The sequence below is a fragment of the Mercenaria mercenaria genome, chromosome 17, assembly GCF_021730395.1.
Source record: "Mercenaria mercenaria strain notata chromosome 17, MADL_Memer_1, whole genome shotgun sequence".
NCBI classification, from domain to species: domain Eukaryota; kingdom Metazoa; phylum Mollusca; class Bivalvia; order Venerida; family Veneridae; genus Mercenaria; species Mercenaria mercenaria.
The window spans coordinates 17,103,121-17,123,380 of NC_069377.1; the positions used below are offsets into that span (position 1 = coordinate 17,103,121).

Below are 20,260 nucleotides of genomic sequence, written 5' to 3' on the forward strand. Positions count from 1 at the left end.
TGTCTGTAGGACACAGGGTGTGCTCCCCCCCCACCACTGGTACATTTGTCATAAATGAGGGCCAATAATTCAAATGTTTGCAGTCTTAATGGGGTATAGCCTCAACAATCATTTTATGAAAAGGATTCATTATTCTACGCCCTTTACTTTTCGAGCTATGAGCATCACAAACAAAAAATCCACTATTTTGGTTATTTCACGGGCCATAACTCTGTAATAAGAGCTAACATTCTAAAGAGGAATGCCAAGTGTGCAAGTTCACACCACAATAAAGACTCCAGCAAGGTTTCCTGAATTTACATCTGATACTTTTTGAGCTAGGCACATAATTAGGTGAAAAAGTGCATTTTTTTTTACTATTTCAGGGGCCATAACTTTAAAAATAGGGGGTGGAGCTAGCCAAAAAATTAGAGGTATGCAAGTTAACATCATGATAAAGACTTATGCAAGTTTTCAACCATTTATATTAAATACTTTTTGAGCTAGGTGCATCACAAGGTGAAAATGTGTATTTTTGACTATTTCAGGGGCCATAACCCTAAAAATAGGGGGTGGACCCAAATGAAAAATAGGAGGTGCGCAAGTTCATATCATGATTAAGACTCATGCAAGTTTTTCATGAATCTATATCAAATACTTTCTGAGCTAGGCATGTCACAAGGTGAAAATGTGCATTTTTTACTATTTCAGGGGCCGTAACTCTGAAAATATGGAGCCGACCCAAAATGAAAAATAGGAGGTGCGCAAGTTCATATCATGATTAAGACTCATGCAAGGTTTCATGAATCTATATCAAACGCTTTTTGAGCTAGGCGTATCACAAGGTGAAAATGCGCATTTTTTACTATTTCAGGGGCCATAACTCTGAAAATAGGGGGCAAAGCCAGATGAAAAATAGGAGGTGTGCAAGTTCATATCATAATCAAGACTCATGCAAGGTTTCATGTATCTATATCAAATACTTTTTGAGCTAGGCATGTCACAAGGTGAAAATGTGCATTTTTTACTATTTCAGGGGCCATAACTCTAAAATTAGGGGGCGAAGCCAGATGAAAAATAGGAGGTGCGCAAGTTCATATCATGATTAAGACTCATGCAAGGTTTCATAAATTTATATCGAATACTTTTTTAGCTAGGCGTGTCACAAGGTGAAAATGTGCATTTTTGACTATTTCAGGGGCCATAACTCTGAAAATAGGGGGTGGAGCCAGACGAAAAATAGGAGGTGCGCAAGTTCATATCATGATAAACATTCATGCAAGGTTTCATCAATTTGTATCAAATACTTTTCGAGCTAGGGGCGTCACGAACTTCGGACGGACGGAAGGACGGATGGACGGACGGACGCACGGATGCACGGACAAGACCAAATCTATATGCCCCCACCACTCATGGGGGGGCGCAAAAAAGAGACCATGCCCCCTGGTGGCCATGTTTTTTTCCAAATCAGTATAATTTGAACCATTTTAGTTGAGGTTAACAAAAGGATTATTTGTCTAGCAGTTAAGGAGGAGATATAGTTTGAAGATTTTTCTATTTTAGCTCTGGCGGTCACTATGTGCAAACAAGCAGAACAATTTGAACAAATTTGGAAGAAGACCACCAAAAAAACATCCAGGCCAGTTTCATCAACTTCCACCATACAGTTTCAGAAGAGATGTCAATTTAAGAAAAGTGTGAACTGATAGATGGCAGATGTTGAGTGACCACAATTTAGATCATTAGATCAGAAATTTTTCCAGTTGTTAAGAAGATATGGAAGACACAAACATTAATCTAGATCTTTGAACTCAAGTGTGACCTTGACCTTGGACCTAGTGATCTGAGTTGTACACTCTGCATGCTGTCTTGATGATGTTAATATTTGATGCTAGTTTTATGAAAATCTTGGGTTTAGCAGATACAGAGAAGACACAACTTAAGTTATCTGACCTTTGACCTATAAGTGTGACCTTGACCTTTGACAGAGTGACCTAGTTTGTTGCCCTAAATGTTATACTGATGAGGTAAATATTTCCTGCTAGTTTTATGAAAGTCTTCCAGCAGTTAAGAATATATGGCATGGGCACAATACAGACTGATGGACATGCATGACACCCATATAGCCCCGTTGTACTTTGTATCCTGAGGTATAATAACAAGAGGACCATGATGGTCCTGAATCGCTCACCTATCCCCACATGACCCAGTGTTGAACTGAGTATGACGTCGTTATTTCTATTATTTGACATAGTGACCTAGTTTTTGAGCACATGTGACCTAGATATCATCAAGATAAAAAATTCTGACCAATTTTCATGAAGATCCATTGAAAAATATGACCTCTAGAGGTCACAAGGTTTTTCTATTATTTGACCTAATGACCTAGTTTTTGAAGGCACGTGACCCACTTTTAAACATGACCTAGATATCAGCAAGGTGAACATTCTCACCAATTTTCATGAAGATATCGTGAAAAATATGGCCTCTAGAGACGTCAGAAGGTTTTTCTATTTTTCGACCTACTGACCTAGTTTTTGACCGCACATGACCCAGTTTCGAACTTGACCTAGATATCATCAAGGTGAACATTCTGACCAATTTTCATAAAGATCCCATGAAAAATATGGCCTGTAGAGAGGTCACAAAGTTTTTCTATTTTCAGATTTACTGACCTAGTTTTTGACCACACGTGACCCAGTTTCAAATTTGACCTAGATATCATCAAGGTGAACATTCTGACCAATTTTCATGAAGATCCATTGAGAAATATGGCCTCTAGAGAGGTCACAAGGTTTTTCTATTTTTAAATCTACTGACCTAGTTTTTGACCCCACGTGACCCAGTTTCGAACTTGACCTAGATATCATCAAGGTGAACATTCTGACCAATTTTCATGAAGATCTCTTGAAAAATATGGCCTCTAAAGAGGTCACAAGGTTTTTCTATTTTTAGATCTACTGACCTAGTTATTGACCGCACGTGACCCAGTTTCAAACTTGGCCTAGATATCATAAAGGTGAACATTCTGACCAATTTTCATAAAGATCCCATGAAAAATATGGCCTCTAGAGAAGTCACAAAGTTTTTCTATTTTCAGACCTACTGACCTAGTTCTTGACCGCATGTGACCCAGTTTCAAACTTGACCTAGATATCATCAAGATGAACATTCTGACCAATTTTCATGAAGATCCATTGAGAAATATGGCCTCTAGAGAGGCCACAATGTTTTCCTATTTTTAGACCTACTAACCTAGATTTTGACCCCACGTAACCCAGTTTCGAACTTGACCTAGATATCATCAAGGTAAACATTCTGACCAATATTCATGAAGATAACATGAAAAATATGGCCTCTAGAGAGGTCACAAGGATTTTCTATTTTTAGATCTACTGACCTAGTTTTTGACCCCACATAACCCAGTTTCGAACTTGAACTAGATATCATCAAGGTGAACATTCTCACCAATTTTCATGAAGATCCATTGAGAAATATGGCCTCTAGAGAGGTCACAAGGTTTTTCTATTTTTAGACCTACTGACCTAGTTTTTGATCCCACGTGACCCAGTTTCGAACTTGACCTAGATATCATCAAGATGAACATTCTGACCAATATTCATGAAGATCTCATGAAAAATATGGCCTCTAGAGAGGTCACAAGGTTTTTCTATTTTTAGACCTACTGACCTAGTTTTTGATCCCACGTGACCCAGTTTCGAACTTGACCTAGATATCATCAAGGTTAACATTCTGACCAATATTCATGAAGATCTCATGAAAAATATGGCCTCTAGAAAGGTCACAAGGTTTTTCTATTTTTAGACCTACTGACCTAGTTTTTGATCCCACGTGACCCAGTTTTGAACTTGACCTAGATATCATCAAGATGAACATTCAGACCAACTTTCATAAAGATTCCATGAAAAATGTGACCTCTAGAGTGGTCACAAGCAAAAGTTTACGCACAGACGCACGGACGGACGACGGACGCCACGCGATCACAAAAGCTCACCTTGTCACTTTGTGACAGGTGAGCTAAAAATGAAGTTCCTGTACACAAACTTACTGTCTCAACATGGCAGTTTGTTGTCTTTGTAGATCTGATATACTATCTGAGAACCAGTCATCTACTGCTGCTATATCCTGTGCCTCTCTTGCTAGATGAACCATTGCATCTAAATCCTTAACACAATAAAACAAATACTTTTATATATTTATATTCTCTGTTCATGTCTCATAAATCAGCAGTGGCATTTACTGCTCTAAATGGACACTAACCTTACAGTGTTTTATAAAGAGAGTTATCAAACTTGTTGGCAAATTATGTATCACTAACACCAAGATGTCTGACAAATATTTACTGTGGTAAGGAACTTTCATGTCTGAACTCAATAAACTGAACCTCAAAGCTTGGGAGTCCATGACATAACCCCTGAACCACTTATCATTAACACGTGTAAAGACATAATGACATAAAAATATTTTTAAATGACACTGAGTAAACATTACGTCAGCAATAAAACGGAGTGGATGTGCCTAGCATAGCAAATATTCCAATCTGAAATATCAAGTAAAAATCTTAAAATTAACAACTGACATTAGTTATATGAAAATCCTTCTAATTAATGGTTAAGTTGATATAAAGCAGACACAAATTTAAGCCATTTGGACCTAGTGACTGGGATAGTGCACTCTGCCATTTGGACCTAGATACTGGGATAGTGCACTCTGCATGTTAAAGTTAACAAATGCAGCTAATTTCATTAATTCATTCCAGTGGTTTATGAGATAACACTGTGTGTATGCCTGTGTTGGTTTTCACTGATAATTGATTAGATCTCTGGATCCTTTGAACAGTATTAGGGACATACATCTGTTTACTGTAACTTAATGATAAATAAGACTGACATTTTCAAAACTGATAGGGAAAATGATCTATTTAATAATGTAAAATTTACTATTATTTTAATTTGCAAAATCATTTTACAGGCCAATTGAATTCACATGAATATGGAAAACTGCAGTATTCAAGAAGAATTTGACATAGTAAAAACAGCCATTATCTGAAAGTTTTATATTTATTCAAATATCATCTATTGCTACAATTTTAAACAAATGGCATTATGCAAGTACAGAATTATACTTTACGTAATAGATTTAAAAATACTGAATCAAATAGAAAGACACTGTAGTATAATAAAAAGTGAAGATAAACATGCAATATTTAGAAATAACTTTATAACTCAAATATTTAGTGATGAATCGATTGAAAATACATGCACAAATAATAAATATTTTGATTTTTTCGACTGCATCCATGTTTAATAAGTCTTTTGTGTAAAAAATGTTCATTGGTTGAAACTGCTAGAAAGAACTAAAAAAACTTTGACAGCAGTCCAATTGTTAGTACTGTTACAAATGTAAAACCACATCACGTAGCATACAGTACTATCAGGCAGAGTGCGCATTTCTAGGACCCTCGGCATACACGACTATTACCTTTTGACACATAAATACCATATGCGGTACTCGATAAGAGTTGAAACAAACGCAAAAATGCAAACTGCATACGTAATGAGTTAAAAAGGTCCAATCACCCCCATTTAAATAAATTTGGGAGAGGACTTTATAGTGCTGCCACAAACCAAGTTCGATGAAGATCCATAGAGCAGTTCAATGAGAAGAAGTCATTAAAAGGTATCATTATTTTTAGCCCTAGAAGCCCCTAAAAGCGGCTGAATGCCCCCATTTGAACAAAATTAAAACAGAACCCTATAATGATGCTACAAACAAAGTTTGATGAAGATCCATCAAGCAGTTGATGAGAAAAAGTTGTTTAAAAGTTTTTCTATTTCTAACACAAAAAGGGGCTAAGGTGAACCATTTGAACAAACTTGACTGAACAAACTTGATAGAGGTCCATGCCAAGATGCTACACTGCGAAAAAAGGGTCAATATACGGGAGTGTACGGTCCCATATATTTCGAAAATACGGGAGTATACGGGATGTATATTACAAATATACGGACCTAATATACGATCCCGTATTCGGAATATCTAGTATACGGGAAGTCCGTATATTTGTCATGCATATACAGGATCCCGTTAACGCCGAATATACATAAATGTATATTTCCCGTATAAATGCAATAATGCAATATACGGACTTTAAAAAAATTTCCCTAGAAATGGTGTTTATTCGTGTCCTGCTTTAACATAAGTTTCATTTTCATGTATTCGAAGGGTCTTGAGACTTTTTTCCCGTATACTTTCCGTATTTTAGAATATACGGAACACGTATACGAGCCTGTATATTCCGAATATACGTAGTATACGGATCCCGTATTTTTGTCATATACGGACTGTGATTGCATCTAATATACGGGGCATATACGGACTTGTACTTTCTAATATACGGGCTTCGGATTTTTTCCGTATACGCATGATATACGTAGTATACGGATCCCATATTTTTGTCATATACGGACTGTGATTGCATCTAATATACGGGGCATATACGGACATGTATTTTCTAATATACGGGCTTCGGATTTTTTCCGTATACGCATGATATACTAAGTATAGAGATCCCGTACTTTTGTCATATACGGGGCATATACGAAACTGTACTTTTTGATATACGGGCTACGGACTAGTCCCGTATATGCATGGTATAAGCAATATACGGATCCCGTACTTGTGTCATATACGGGGAAAATACGAAACTGTATTTTTACTATACGGGCTACGGACTAGTCCCGTATATGCATGGTATACGCAATATACGGATCCCGTACTTGTGTCATATATGGAATGTATTTGCATCTGATATACGGGGATATACAAACCTGTAGTTTTTGATATAGGGCCGGGTTTTTCCCAGTTTTGCAAATATGAAAGGTATAAGATTCCATATTTGTTCCATTTGGGATGAATTTGGTTTTGTATTCGGGGGAATTCACGGACCAGTATTTCAAAAAGATACTTTTCCCAGCTTTTCCCGTTTTTGATGTGTAGTATCAAATCCCGTATTTTTTCTTTTTGTAAATGTTTCGATATGGGCACACATAAAAGAGACAAATGAGTGGTGTACCTACAGCAAAATTACGGTTGTTAGAAAAAGCAAGAAAAAGACAGGGTAAGAAAAAAATCATATTGTTTAAATTGGGACGTCAGATTAAACTAATTTTATTAAATTTAAATATTTTTTAATTTAGTTTTTCAAAAAATTTATGAATCATTTTCATTTCTTGTCCAAATGAAATAAGCAAAATTTAAAAATGTGGTAATCAATAACTCAAGCATTTTTAATATTAAAAATTTCATTTCTAATTGAAAAACTGCAATTGCACATTTAATTCTGCGCGATTGACTCAAAAATCAGTTGAGTATCACTTCTTTTATATTGCTGTTATGTTTTCGTTATTCCAGTCTTCAAAAAAGGGGCAAAAACAACCCCCCTAATGTCGAAGATGTATTTTAAAATGAGCATGTTGGTTCTGATTTGAGACAAATGAAAGAGGTTACAAAGGGGAAACCCCATGGAAATATTCGTTTTGATTCAAAAAGATAAGTTTTTTTCTGTTGTTACGAATGCCCCTGGGAACAAATGGTCACCCGGGCTTTTGTCTGATCTGTTGATCAAATAGAAAAAAATTTCCACATAATATTTCTCTTCGTAAAAAATAAATAGTCGTCCTTTTTCCCGTTCCAGTAAACAACTTTGTGTCAACTGGAATAAAAAAATGACGTATTAAAATTTATAAAAATGGACTCTTGCTTCATAGTTTACTGTAATTATATCTGTTAAATGTGTGAAATTATAACGATAAAAAAAGTGGGCAGGGATGGGGGAATCTTTAAAGTGTCAGAACGCCCTACTCATTTCTCGCGAAAGAAAAGATATCAAAAAACTGTTTTGTTAATTAATAAAAGTTATCTATGATTTTTTTTTGTTTTTTATGGTTTATTACTTTAAAAAATCTATCTCCCAAATTTATATTTAATATAAAATGATGGAGTTCAAGTGCCGTCACCGTTGTCGGTCAATCCACTCATTTTGATGGTTGTCTTAAAACGGGACTTACAGTAATCATAAATAGGGAGGGGGGGCCTTTTTCAAAAAAAGATTTTACCTGTCACAAAACTTCAAAAGCACATAAAGTGCGGTGATGGGATCTAATAACATTTCCCCCTTTTTTCCCCTCCCAAATGTAAAAAAACTCAGCCCGGTTTTTTTAAACCCAACGCTGTGTTAAGTAAACTATGCTAAAATTAGTTTTCCTTAACCTGTCCCTTTAGCATCCCCGTGTTAGAACTTATTTAAAATGCACAAAAAATTCTTTGTACGTTTGGATAAAATTATCAGGTGACATAAAGATTCTCGCTACAGGGGTCTCCGTGGTTCCCCCGGGTTTTTTGACGAACATTGATTGATGAAAACGCATCAGTGCGTTGTTAAGCTTTTTTTTTTTTTTTAATTTCAAAATCCTTTAAACTTTGTGACTGAACAATTTCTAAAAGATATTTTTGCCTCTAAATTTTTTAAATTTTTTGGTTTAAAACTTGAAGAGTTTCCAAAATTTTCCCAAAACCCCGGTCAGTTTATATTCTTAGACAAAAAAATATTCATCATAAACACCCTCTCTTTATCATGTTCAAATAAATTAATGCATCGAAAATTGGATTTAAAATTACCCAAATCTCTGATTAACCTAACAAAAAATATAATAAATTATCAGGGTATAATTAATTTAATTATTTCATTCAGGTTCCCGATATTCGATGAAAAATTATGTAAAGTGTTTCATGTTAATCTGTGTTAAAATGAAAGAAATGGTATAGTTTGTTTGGGGAATGTTTGAAGACGAATTTCAGACATCCTCGTTTTATTCCTAATAAATGCCACTTTTTTTTTCAGATGTTTGGGTTTTTGCAGGGGATTTGTCATTCTCCCGTAAAGGGGCCTGGTGAGTAACAAAAAAAGGGTTTAGACTGCAAAGATAGACCTTCCGCGGTGTTATTTTTCCACATTTTTTTTTTCGAAATATTGCCCCGGAAAAACAGGTTTTAATTTTCCCTTTAAATTTAAATTTTCCCTTAAATGCCGGATTGCTTGATGATAAAATTCTACAAATAAATCTACGGGTAAAATATTGAAAGGAGGTTCGATTAAAAAGCCAATTAAGTTTTCAAGGATCCTTTTAGCTGAAGTTGTCACATTATGAAATTTAAAATAGGAATCTTTTTGTTTCTTTTAAACTATTAATAAAGCTTATATAAAAAAAAAAAGAGGTCGTGCGGGGAAACAAACCTGACCGCAGCGGCAAAAAAGAAGTTTTCCCTGTCGTTCCCAAATTTATAATGCAAGAGGGGTTTTTGTGTTTAATGCGCGTTAAATTAAAATTTTTATCGAAAAAATTTATTTTTTAAAAAACATTAATTTATGTTTTTCCCGCAACTAAGCTGTCAGTGTACGAACAAATTATACCCCATTAAAAAAATTCCTTTAGTTTAAAAAAAAAATATAAGCCGTGCCATGAGAAAACCAACATGGGGTTTGCGACAGCATAGATCGAAAACGCTGCGCCCCGTGCATTTGGGTCGGACCATGCTGTTCGCTTTAAAACCCTATTGGAATTAGAAAAATGTTAGCGAACAGCATGGCCCAGCGTTGCGGGGATGCGCGGGTTTGGTCTCGACCATGTGGCAAAAAAATAAGACTTGTTGGTTTTCTCATGGCAACTCAATTATTTTTTTCTGTTCTTGTCGGACGATCTGGAGGCCGTGCCTTTTTTAGTATTCTTTTAAAACATTGCGTTTTTTCTTAAATTTTTTTTAAACCCCCAAGATTGATACAGTTCCCTAAAAATAAGATAATTTAATTGGTCAAATTTTTAATCCCCCTTTAAATTTCTTTTGGTTTTCAATATTGCCTGGGGATAAAAAATTTTGGTCAGTTTTGTTTAAAGGGGGTCATAAAATATGTTAACCCACTTATACAAGCTGGGAGTAACAGAGTTACTTTTTTCATATTGGGAGTTGCCAAATATTCGATGATAATTATGTAACGGGGGTATAATTTTAAATCTGGGGAAAAAATTGAAAAATGGTATAGTTTGATTGAATGTTTGAAATCGAATTTACGACTACTGTTTTTATTCTAAAAATGGGGTTTAAATGAAAGAAAGGTACTGTTTGGTACATGGTAAAAAAGACAAATTGGATTATTTGTTTCCGCTTTTTCGGTTTTAAAAATGTTACTAAAATTGGTAATGCAAAAAATCTATAGTATGTAGTTTTTAGGCACTATAAAATTCTTATAAAATTCAGATTAATAAACAAAATTCTACTAATATAAATTTTTATTTACCAAACCCTTTTTTTATATAATATTTTAAAAAACAAAAAGCATCACAAACGCTTACATAGATTTCAAAGTCTGTAAGATAAAAAAAATCTGTAATAGTATTAATTTTTCATATTGACATGATATTTTCGCAGAGGAAAACTTTTCTCTTAGAAGAGGCAAGGTGTTGTAATTTTTGCAAAGTGCCATTTAGAAAAAAGTGTATTTGTCAGTTACCGGTACCATTTTTTTAAAAATAAAAGATTGTAAATTTTTAAATTTATTAATGCTTTTTTGAGATTCGTTTTAATCGGGGCTGAATGAACGTGCGTGCCCCCTTTTCATTCTTAAAGCTAGCCTGGTACCTAGTTTACGAAATTAAAAAATTCATTGGAGTTGTTTTTGCCTTTCAACTTTAAACTGTTTAACCCCAAATGGTATTCTTTAAATGGTTTTTTTCAAAATTTTTTTTTTTTTTCAAACACTTGCAAATCAACTTTGGTGATGACTCCTTGTGATATCGGTGAAAAAATGAATGAAATAATAGTTAAATGTTGTTGTGAAGAAAAAGATCAATCGAATGAATGAATGTGAATGAATGAATTTATTTTTTAAAGGTATTCGAATTTTTTTTTTATTAAAATTCAAAATTAAATGACCTTTTTTTTTGCTTCTGAATTGTTAAAGCAAAAAAAGGGAAACCCCTGTTTCCGTTAATTGAAAAATAATTTCATGGTTGGTTTTTTCACAAAAAAATCAGTTTATTAAAATTAAAAAATATAAAACAAATAAGTACTTACTCGTGATTCTTTTCCTCTGAAATATGCATATACAGTTATGCGTGCTGTCCTTGAGCAGTGTTTCGCTTGGGATTGAAAGGCGAAAGGTGACAAGGTGTTCCCCAAGTTGGATTCCCAATATCGGGCATAAAGTCTCAATTTAAATTTTTTTCTATTTGTGTTAAATTGGGATTCATGAGTTTTGATATTGTCAATTTGAGGTAGAAAAAAAGTTAGAAAAATTGTAGACTGGGTTTTTGGCTTGGGACATGGGGTATTATTGATTTAGTTAATATGCTACAATTATTATCAATTAAGTTTCGTTAAAAAATGTTGGGGAGAAATTATATGTACAGTTTTTTTTCGTGGAGATGGGTAGACGTTTTAAATGCTTTATCATTTGATTTATGAAAGAACTCATTAAACTTTGCAATAATTTTCGGGCGTTTTCGTTAATTTTAAGCAATATTGTATTTTTACAGTCAATCAGTGTCACGCCACCACGTTACCCCGGTTTTCATTGCTTTAAATAAAGTAATGTGATGTTATCGTACCTGTTTTACTTTTAAAAAATTTTTTTTTTTCTCTTAAAGTATTTTTTTTTAGTACGTTGTGATGGGAAAGTGTCTTTCTTTTTGTCTAGAATATTTTAAATAATTGACTTTTTGCAAAGGGTGAAAATGTTCTTTTAATTAAAAGGACCATAAAATCCGTGGTTTGAAAAAAAAGTGGAAAGTTTGAAATAAATTTTGGGGGAAAAAAATATGGCCCAAAACTTGAACCCATACCTGAATTGGCAGCTAAACGCTTTTCCCCCCCAGCTCGCACATGCGTGTATAATATCAACTAAGAATTTTTTATGTAATTTTTTATCGCTATTTATGTTTTGGCATTGAAATGATTTATGGAATTTACGAAATATTCACATGTGTAGGTCAATATAAAGGACCCTAATTTAGAGAAATAAAATATTGCCCGTGTATACTACAGTGGAAAAAGAGGGGAATAGGAAAAATTTTTTTTATCACGTGCACAGTGTTAGACCCAATTGCCATGTTGAACCATGTGGAATGTGTGATTAAACGTGCCAGTAATGCTATCTTAGATAAAACGTTGCATGTGATAGCTATCCGTTCGCAATGTTGCTGACCGTGCGAACGTGAAATATTACCAACAAAAAAAATGGATTCAAACCCTTTTTTTAAAAAAAAAAACACTTACTTGTAAAAAAGCAATATAAATAACACTTCCTTATGAAAGACATCATTTTGAAAAATTGAGATCTTTCACGTTTTCATTTATCAGCAACCGTGCGCATGTGTAAGTTATCACATGGGCCCTGGTAGTAAAGGCTGTCACTTCGCAGTGTGTTATCACCCCCGGGACGTGTGAATTACCCTCGCACGGGTAGTAACCGTGGAAGAAAAATTAAAATTTTCCTTGTCCTCATATGCCCCGTACATCATATAACTCTGCAGAATTTCTTCCCAAACAAAAGTAACGGATATGAAAATATTTTTCGCTTAATGATTTTAATTAAGTAAAAGTTGAAGTCACTGAACAAAATGTTAAAAAACAAAATTTTTAGCTCTTTTAATTTATTTAAATGAAGACTTGGTAGATTTTGTGCTTTCTTTTTTACCCAAAAAAAAACTATGTTATCTACATGTTTGGTTTAAAGATTCGACCCCCCTGGGGTGGGTTTCCGTGGTCGATGGTTTAGACGATGACTTCAACCTTGCCCTCCCGAGGGGTTAAATCATCGAGGTTAAAATTTTCCATTGAGGGAGCTTAAAAAGGGGGCTCGCTGTCCGATGAAATAATGGTTTTGGGCACTGGGGTATTCCTCACCAAGAAAACAGGAAAATCGCTAAAGGACCAAAAAGTGTGTCGCGGAAGTTAAACCCACAAAAACCACAAAAAAAACGCCTATCGGTGGTAGCAGACGAATTTTTATTAAAAGAACGAAAGGCGTTTTGTTCGAATCTTTGGGCAGACTTTTATCGATTATTTTTTGTCGTAAAAAATATTAGAATTGATTTCATAAGTAAAGTACAAAACATGTTTATTTTACTTTTTCAGTACAAAAAATAAAAGGATTGTTCCCCTTTTTTTTTAAATATTTGCATTTGAGCACAAGGTTGGAAATGTGCAGAAAAGAGTTAATTTTTCTTGCATTAGATTTTTTTCAAGGCGAGATCCAGGATTAAATTAAAACCCCCAAATAAATAGGGATGATGATTAACCTTTTTTTTCAAACGGTATTTAGATTTAAATTTTAAAAAAAGAGATCACAGGTGATCTTGGGCCCACAAAGTGCCTTTTTGGTTTTTCCAAAATTTTTAGGATTATGGACTACCCCAAGGTAAATTTCATTTCGTACAAACACTGTGATGTGGTCCAAATTCGAAGCTGTGTGAGAAATTTTTGAAAGTAGGTACTAGGTCAATGTTAAAGGTCAAAGTTTGTTTTCGGTACCCAATCCTATGCATTGGGTTAAAATTTTAAGCCATAGCTACAAAATGTGAAAGTAGGGCATAGGTCAATCTTAAGGTCAAAGTTTTTCGGGACAAAAAATTTGCAAGTGGCCAAATTTGAGCTGTAGTTGAGAAAAAGTAAAGTAAGTCACAGGTCAAAACAGGTCAAATTTATTTGGGAATACAAAAATTGCAGTGGCCAAATTTGAAGCCTGTACCTTCGAAAATGTGAAAGTAGGTCACTAGGTCAATGTAAAGGTCAAAGTTCATTTCGGTATACAAAACTATGCATGTGGTCCAAATTTGAAGGCTATAGCTTGAGAAATGTAAAAGTAGGTCACTAGGTCAAATCAAGGTCAAATTTTATTTCGGAATACAAAAACTATGCACGTGGTCCAAATTTGAAGCCTGTACCTTAAAAATGTGAAAGTAGGTCACTAGGTCAATGTAAAGGTCAAAGTTCATTTCGGTACACAAAACTATGCAAGTGGTCCAAATTTGAAGGCTGTAGCTTGAGAAATGTAAAAGTAGGTCACTAGGTCAAAATCAATGTCAAATTTTATTTCGGAATACAAAACTATGCATGTGGTCCAAATTTGAAGCCTGTACCTTAAAAATGTGAAAGTAGGTCAATGTGAAGGTCAAGGTTTTTTTCGGTACACAAAACTATGCATGTGGTCCAAATTTGAAGGCTGTAGCTGGAGAAATGTGAAAGTAGGTCACTAGGTCAAAATCAATGTCAAATTTCATTTTGAAAAACAGAACTATGCATATGGTCCAAATTTGAAGCCTGTACCTTCAAAAATGTGAAAGTAGGTCACTAGGTCAAAATCAAGGTCAAAGTTTTTTCCAGTGCACAAAATTATGCATGTGGTCCAAATTTGAAGGCTGTAGCTACAGAAATGTGAAAGTAGGTCACTAGGTCAAAATCAAGGTCAACTCATGTCAAGGTTCATCTTGCCACTCAAAAATATACATGTGGTCCAAATTTGAAGACTGTAGCTACAGAAATGTGAAAGTAGGTCACTAGGTCAAAATCAAGGTCAACTCATGTCAAGGGTCATCTTGCCACTCAAAAATATACATGTGGTCCAAATTTGAATGTTGTAGTTATTGACAAGAACATTTTAAAAGCTTTTCCCTATATAAGTCTTTATGAACCATGTGACCCCTGAGGCGGGGCCATTTTTGACCCTAGGGCGATAATTTGAACAAACTTGGTAGAGAACCACTAGCTGATGCTACATTACAAGTATCAAAGCCTTAGGCTTTGTGGTTTGGACAAGAAGATTTTCAAAGTTTTTCCCTATATAAGTCTATGTAAATCATATGACCCCCAGGGCGGGGCCATATTTGACCCTAGGGGTATAATATGAATAATCTTAGTTGAAGACCACTAGATGATGTCACATACAAAATATCAAAGCCCTAGGCCCTGTGGTTTTGGACAAGGGGTTATTCAAAGTTTTCCCCTATATAAGTCATTATAAACTATGTGACCCCCAGGGCGGGGCCATATTTGACCCCAGAGAAATAATTTGTATCATCTTGGTAGAGGACCACTAGATGATGCTTCAAACCAAATATCAAAGCCCTAGGCTCTGTGGTTTTGGATAAGAAGGTTTTCAAAGTTTTTCCCTATATAAATCTATGTAAAATATAGAAATAAACAAAGGGCCATAACTCACTCATAAATTGTTGAACCAGTCTGATTTTCAGGGGGACACAACTAGGGTACCAATACATCATTCTGACAAAGTTTGGTCAAAATCCCCCCAGTAGTTTCTGAGGAGATGCGATAACGAGAAATTGTTAACGGACGGACGGATGGACGGACGGACGGACGGACGGAATGATGGACGGACGGACCACGGACGCAGAGTGATTTTAATAGCCCACCATCTGATGAAGGTGGGCTAATAAATCGGGAACGCACTAGATGAAATGATGGATTCATTCATGTTTGATTTTAAATTTATACCTGTTTTGGTCCGTGAATGTTTTTTTTCAGTTCATGTCATATTAGTATTAAACATTTCTTTCTTTCAATACTGGCATTCATTCTACATACACGTACAACGTTTGACCTTTGAAATGGCCGGAGAATATAATTTTCACTACACATATTGATTGCATCCCGTATTTTTGAAATATATAAATTATTTAAACCCTGTATTTCCGGCATATACGGGAAATATACGGAGTTGTATACCAAGCATATATGGACATTTACGTCCCGTATTTTCGAAATATACAAATTATTTAAATCCCGTATTTCCGGCATATACGGGAAATATACGGAGTTGTATATGAAGGAAATTTAATCCCTGTATTTTCAAAATATACAAACTATACATACCCCGTATATCCAGAATATACAGGAAATATACAGGGTTGTATACAAAGAATATACGGGAAATATAAGTCCCGTATTTTTAAAATATACAAATTATTTAAATCCCGTATTTCTGGCATATACGGGAAATATACGAAGTTGTACACCAAGCATATACGGGACATATACATGCCGTATTTTCGAAATATACAAATTATTTAAATCCCGTATTTCCGGCATATACGGGAAATATACGGAGTTGTATACGAAGAATATACGGGAAATTTAATCCCTGTATTTTCGAAATATACAAACTATACACATCCCGTATATTCAGAATATAAGGGAAATATACGGGGTTGTATATGAAACATATACGGGACATATACGTCCCGTATTTTCGAAATATACAAATTATTTAAATCCCGTATTTCCAGCATATACGGGAAATATACGGAATTGTATACAAAAAATATACGGGAAATTTAATCCCTGTATTTTCGAAATATACAAACTATACATATCCCGTATATCCAGAATATACGGGAAATATACGGGGTTGTATATGAAACATATATGGGAAATATACGTCCCATATTTTCGTAATATACAGATTTATGTATTCCCGTACACCAGACATATACGGGAATATACGGTGTTGTATACGATCAGAATAACCCTTTTTAGAATTTCCTGTATTTCAATATTATACGGGGTATCGTATACTAAGAATTCCGTATTTCATAGTATACGGAAATCCATATTTTATTAGTATACGGGCTTTCAAATATACAAGCCCCATACAAGCCCGTATTTTAGTTTTCCCGTATTTCTTCCCGTATACGGGTAATATACGGGATCCCGTACACTCCTGTATATTAACTCTTTTTTCGCAGTGCTACTGACCAAGTTTGATGAAATTCTGACCCGTAGTTTCAGAGAAGAATATGTTTAAGTAAAAATGTTGACCCAAGACCTTGACCTTTGCACTAGGGGATCTGGGTATTGCACGTGACACATTATCTCATTATGATGAACATTTGTGTCAAGTAATATTAAAATCCCTTAACTGATGACAGAGTTATGGACCAGAAAGGAAAAAAAAATTATATTGACCTTTGGTCTCTTGACAGTGACCTTGACCTTTCAGTTAGGGATAAGGGGTTGCATAAGACATGTTGTCTCATTATGCAAAACATTTGTGCTACGTAATATTAAAATCCCTTCATGGACGGCAGAGTTATTGATCATACAGTAAAACAAGAGGGTCATGATGACCCTGGATCGCTCACCTGAGTAATATGAGCTACATGTTTCAAATGTCAAACTGATGCTAAAATATCAAAAAAGTAGGTCAGTAGGTCACGTTCATGGTAACTGAAAGTCAGTTTTAAGGTTGGTGTGCAAAACTATATGTCATCCAAATTTCAAGGCTGTATCTTAAACAAGAGCTGTATGATGACAGCGCGCTCGACTATTCGAAGCTCTGATTGAAGAATGGGGTCAAAATATTTCCATGGATATTCAGACAAAAGAAATAATTAGATTAAACAAACAACGTTCCTGTATTAATTTGATTTGGATAAGTCTTGCACTAAATGGCAATATATGAGCCAATTTCAAAGTCCAAAAAGGGCCATAATTCAGTCAAAATAGTTATGTACTCTTGCCTACAGATGGAAATCATAATGATAAACAAGTGTTCAAAGTTTAAAAGCCAAATGTCAAATAGTTTTGACAAAACATGGACTTGTATGAAAACAGAACCAATTTCAAAGTCCAAAAAGGGCCATAATTCAGCCAAAATAGATGACAAAGTTATGTTCTCTTTCCTACTGATAGAGACTATTATACTAAACAAGTGATAAAAGTTTCAAAGCCATATGTCAAACACTTTACAAAAAATATGAACTGGTACGAAAAACTTAACCAAGATTTCTAAGTCAAAAGGGGCCATAATTCAGCCAAAATCCTTGATGGAGTTATGCACTCTTGCCTATAACTGGAGATGGTGATAGTAAACAGGTGTTGAAAGTTTCAAAGCTTTATCTTAAAAGACTTTGTCAAAATATGAACTGGTACGAAATATTAACCCAGATTTCTAAGTCAAAAAGGGCCATAATTCTGCCAAAATCCTTGATGGAGTTATGTGCTCTTGCCTATAACTGGACATGGTGATGGTAAACAAGCGTTGAAAGTTTCAAAGCTTTATCTCAAAAGACTTTGTCTAAATATTAACTGGTACGAAAAACTTAACCAAGATTTCTAAGTCAAAAGGGGCCATAATTCGGCCAAAATCCCTGATGGAGTTATGTACTCTTGCCTATAACTGGCCATGGTGATGGTAAACAAGTGTTGAAAGTTTCAAAGCTTTATCTTAAAAGACTTTGTCAAAATATAAACTGGTACGAAAAACTTAACCATGATTTCTAAGTCAAAAGGGGCCATAATTCAGCCAAAATCCTTGATGGAGTTATGTGCTCTTGCCTATAACTGGCCATGATGATGGTAAACAAGTGTTGAAAGTTTCAAAGCTTTATCTCAAAAGACTTTGTCAAAATGTGGACTGGTAAGAAAAACTTAACCAAGGTGTGACGCTGATGCCGACGCCATGGTGAGTAGGATAGCTCTACTTATTCTTCGAATAGTCGAGCTAAAAACAAGAAAGTAGATCAGTAGGTCAAGGTCACAGAAATGACCCCTACTTTGGGTCATCAGGTAATTTTAATTCAACAGTCTAGGAAAATATGATCAGATAATTTTTGAAGTATTTTTCCTATAAAACTCATATAACGAGTAACCCTGAGCAGGGCCTCTTTTCACCCCATGGGCATAATTTGAACAATCTTGGTAAAGGACCACTAGGCAATGCTACATACCAAATATCAAAGGTCTAGGCCTTATACTTTCAGACAAGAAGACTTTAAAAGTTTTTTTCCTATACAGGTCTATGTAAAACTTGGGACCCCGGGGCAGGGCCTCTTTCCACCCAAGGGGCATAATTTGAACAATTTTGGTAGAGGACCACAAGGCAATGCTACATACCAAATATCAAAGGCCTAGGTCTTGTGGTTTCAGACAAGAAGATTTTTAAAAGTTTTTCCTATATAAGTCTATGTAAAACTTGGGACCCCCAGGGCAAGGCCTCTTTTCACCCCAGGGGCATAATTTGAAAAATCTATATAGAGAACCATTAGATGATGTCACATGCTAAATATTGAGGCTCTACGCCTTGTGGTTTTGGACAAGAAGATTTAAAAAATTTTCCCTATATAAGTTTATGTAAACCATGTGACCCCCAGGTCGGGGCCATATTTGACCCTAGGGGGATAATTTGACAATCTTGGTAGAGGACCACTAGATGATGCTACATACCACATATCAAAGCCCTATGACATGCGGTTTTGGACAAGAAGATTTTTTTAAAGTTTTTCCTTTCATTTGCCACGGCAACCACAGTTCCGTATGGAATTCAACTCTTTGAACAATTTTGAAAGGGGACCACCCAAGGATCATTCCTATGAAGTTTGGTGTAATTCTGCCCAGTGGTTTTTAAGAAGAAGATTTTTTTAGAAATTGTTGACGGACGGATGGACGACTGACGATGGACGACGCACATCGCACAACGGACATTGAGCGGTCACAAAAGCTCACTATGAGCCTTTGGCTCAGGTGAGCTAAAAAACCCCTATTGACCTTTGACCTCAGCCTGACTTTGACCTTTGAGTTCAGGTCTGAATGTTGTGCATGACAAATCATCTTATCATGGGGTACATTTGTGCCAAGTAATATTAAAATCTCTTTAAGGATTCTTGACTTACAGACCGGAGAGGAAAAAAGCCCTTTTGGCCTTTGACTTCCAGGTATGACCATGACCTTTCAGCTAAGGATCCAGGTTTTGAGCATGACAAGTTGTCTCATCCAGGGCAATATTTGTGCCAGCTGATATCTAAATCCTGTTTTGCATGACAAAATTATAGATAGGACAGGAAAAAAAAAACCTATTGATCTTTGATCTCCAAGTGTGATCTTGACCTTTAAGCTAGGGTTCTGGGTGTTGTCTCATCATGGGTAACATTTATGCCAAGTAATATTAAAATCCCTTGATGAATGACAGAGTTCTAGACTGGACATGAAACAGACCCTGTTCATGCCATGTTAACATTTGACTGCTAAGTGTGACCTTGACCTTTGAGCTAGATCTTATTATTGAGTACATTTTTGCCAAGTAATATTACAAGAACTGTCACAGGAGACAGCACACTCGGCTACTTCCATACTGGATAGTGAAATTGCACACATCTGAGGAAGCTGAAGCTGTCACTGGAGTGTTTAATGA

At 35.2% G+C, this 20,260-nt stretch overlaps 1 protein-coding gene across 3 annotated transcripts in view; it reads right to left on the reverse strand.

Moving 5' to 3' along the window:
* LOC123537615 (serine/threonine-protein kinase Nek4-like) overlaps window positions 1-20,260 on the reverse strand; it is a 157,278-nt gene that overhangs the window by 30,865 nt on the left and 106,153 nt on the right. For all 3 annotated transcript variants that reach the window (XM_053529204.1, XM_053529206.1, XM_053529205.1), the window contains one exon: window positions 4,049-4,164. In XM_053529204.1, the coding sequence (XP_053385179.1) occupies window positions 4,049-4,164 (116 nt within the window). The remainder of the gene's footprint in view (window positions 1-4,048; window positions 4,165-20,260) is intronic.